Genomic DNA, 2,865 nt, shown 5'->3' on the forward strand with positions numbered 1-2,865 from the left:
TTACGATCAATCGGCATGTAACAATATATATACCTGAATCAACCACCGTGAAAGCTAACAAAACCACTGATCATTCGATCCGATGCGACCAGAACAGGAATTTTGAGAGAATCTATTACTTTCTCGAAAACCCCCCCAACGCTTATGGAGAAAAAATATCCTAGGATATTTTTTCTCTCCTAGGAACCATGAATGGATTTTTTTTTGCGTTGGGCGCCAGTGAAACTCTTATGGCCCCGGAACCGCTTAATCCCAGAAGGGAACCAGCCTAAGCCCCGAGCTGATGGTCTTAAGCCAACGGCAGCTCCTGGGGTCAAGGTTGCAAAGACTCATTTCAGCTAAAATAATGTTTTTCGGAATAATAAAACCAAAAGATGGTATGATGGCATGTTTTACTTATAACTTACAAGAAGAGGTTACAAAGTATGCGTTGGAAAGATAAAACCTGTAAATTTTGCTTTCTATGAGTCACAATCAGCGATTTGCTGATCGCTGAGTGAGTGAGTGAGTGAGTGAGTGAGTCTGTGAAATATCGCTGATTGTGACTCTCATGAAGTGAAATAAACAGGTTTAATATGTCAAACACATTCTTTGCAACCTCTTCTTGTATCCTACCAATTCAAAATTTGATCATGGCATCTAATTATTTCATAATTTAGAAAAACATTGTTTTAGCTTGTTTTAGTCTTTGCAACCTTGCCTGGGGTGGGCACTCAAGGCCTCTTTTGGTTCCGGGTCCCAGGGCGTTTTTGCGTGGGGAAGCTCTCGGATTGTGGGGAATTCCTATCCAACTATAAAAGTGGAATTTACCTTACATTTATTTGTTATGCGAACCAATATGATGAGCTTGGTATTGTCTAGATGGTGGCGGCCAGTTAATGACAGCCGGATGTTGGGGACCAGATGGCGGCAGCCCAATACCGTATGGTAGCAGCCTTAGGGAAGCACCCCTATGGCGGTGGCCGTATGGCGGTGACCGGATGACGGTGCCCGGATGGCGGTGCCTGGATGGCGGTGCCCGGATGGCGGTGCCCGGATGGCGGTGCCCGGATGGCGGTGCCCGGATGGCGGTGCCCGGATGGCGGTGCCCGGATGGCGGTGCCCGGATGGCGGTGCCCGGATGGCGGTGCCCGGATGGCGGTGCCCGGATGGCGGTGCCCGGATGGCGATGCCCGGATGGCGGTGCCTAGATGGCGGTGACCGGGTGACGGTGAACTGATAACAGTGGCCTGAAGGCGGTGGCTTGCGGACGATGATCTGATAGTCGCTGTCTGATGGCGTCGTTCTGTCCTCTAACCAACGATCTTCATCTTCCTGCCGTGACGCGAACCTCGTGCTTCGCATCTTCCGTCCACTACCGTCTCTACCATTATTCCACCGCACGTCTGCCTAGAGGCAACGCTACACACCCACAATCGTTATCGGTTCTACCGTTCGCAATTTAAATTGGAAGTTTGCTGAACAAATGGTGCCCTACGTTCCCACACAAAATAAAAATACAAAATGTTACCATTTAGGATGGTAACAACTTTTACCTTGAGTAAGTAGTAAGTTTTCTGGCAAATGTTGGGGGTTCATGAGCATTCCTGACATTGCTGAAAATTATGATAGCATCAATTTGCGGAGTTGCTAGTGTAATAGGATGCTTTGTTGATTGTTCATTAACTCTTGATCGCTTGTAATACTTATGAATATTTTAGATGGACAAAAAGGCGAATTAAGACGTGGACGCCTAAGCTTTTTCACATTTATATCACTGTGAAGTAGCTGTAAACTCTAGAGGGAATTTATATCTGTAAATGTAACCATCTCGTTTTTTTGCTAACCTGGTTAAAATGTTTGCATTTAATTATCTTAAAGATAAATCGTCCAGCTCAAACCTTTGTAGGGGTATGAGGTGGGACCACCATCATCATATCATCATCTCTCACTAAGATGTTTTCGTTCCCTCACGTTGAAAACGCTTTTTCGTGTACCAATTTATAGTAATTTTATGAACATCGAGATGTTTCTCAGATTTTTTATTTTTTTTATTTTTTTATTCGTCGTCAATCAATTGTAGACCAGTTTTAATTACAAAAAAACACTTAACATCTATTTTAATTTTCAATCTCTGACTAACCTCGAAAAGAAACGTTTTTTAAGAGCATTTTCGTTCATTGTCAAATGGATTCTTTCATAATCATCATTATAACAAGACATCATTCTATTTAAAGGCGCGTTCATGGCATAGTTTGTTATTTGGTTGTTAATATAAAATATATTTATGTTTCTTAAGGAACGAGTGGGAGTATAAAAATTTAGATTTTCTAAAATCTCTGTGGCATCCACTCTTTGTGCTACTACATCGTTTATAAAAGCTATCACTACAAGCTGGCTTCGCTGTTCAAGTGCGTTCAAATTGATCAACATGCATCGAGACTCATAAGATGGTAAGGGTAAACTCGTCCAGCCTAACTTTCTTAGCGCAAATAAAAGAAACTGTTTTTGAACTGATTCAATGCAGTTTATATGAGTATCTTGATATGGAGCCCAGACTAAACTACAGTACTCAAGGAGGGGCCTAACATATGCAACGTATAATGTTTTGATTGTGTGTGGATCATTGCAATGAAAGCTAAACCTTTTAATAAACCCAAGCATGTTGCTTGCCTTGTAGATAATGTTATTATAATGAAAAAAAAGCCTGTAAAAGCTCGGAAAGTTTTACTCAGTCTACGAATTAACTACTTTTTCAAGAATATGAGTGAACTAATCTCAACTTAACAATTCCCAACTCCAATTTGGTTCCATTCGTTAAAAGTGTTTTTTTTTTGCTCGAACATGACATTTCAAACTTGCATCTATTTCACAAAAAAACTCCTC

At 41.7% G+C, this 2,865-nt stretch overlaps 1 protein-coding gene across 1 annotated transcript; it reads right to left on the reverse strand.

The window, feature by feature from the left end:
- Positions 1-936: 936 nt before the first annotated feature.
- On the reverse strand, positions 937-1,344 carry LOC135696826 (postacrosomal sheath WW domain-binding protein-like). Its single transcript, XM_065216690.1, has one exon. It carries the CDS (start codon positions 1,342-1,344, stop codon positions 937-939), a length of 408 nt encoding a protein of 135 aa, XP_065072762.1.
- Between the last annotated feature and the right edge of the window lie 1,521 nt (positions 1,345-2,865).

Source organism: Ochlerotatus camptorhynchus, unplaced genomic scaffold, assembly GCF_037179485.1.
Source record: "Ochlerotatus camptorhynchus isolate MF236.1 unplaced genomic scaffold, CSIRO-AGI_Acam_v1.1 ptg000001l, whole genome shotgun sequence".
In the NCBI taxonomy this organism is placed as follows: domain Eukaryota; kingdom Metazoa; phylum Arthropoda; class Insecta; order Diptera; family Culicidae; genus Ochlerotatus; species Ochlerotatus camptorhynchus.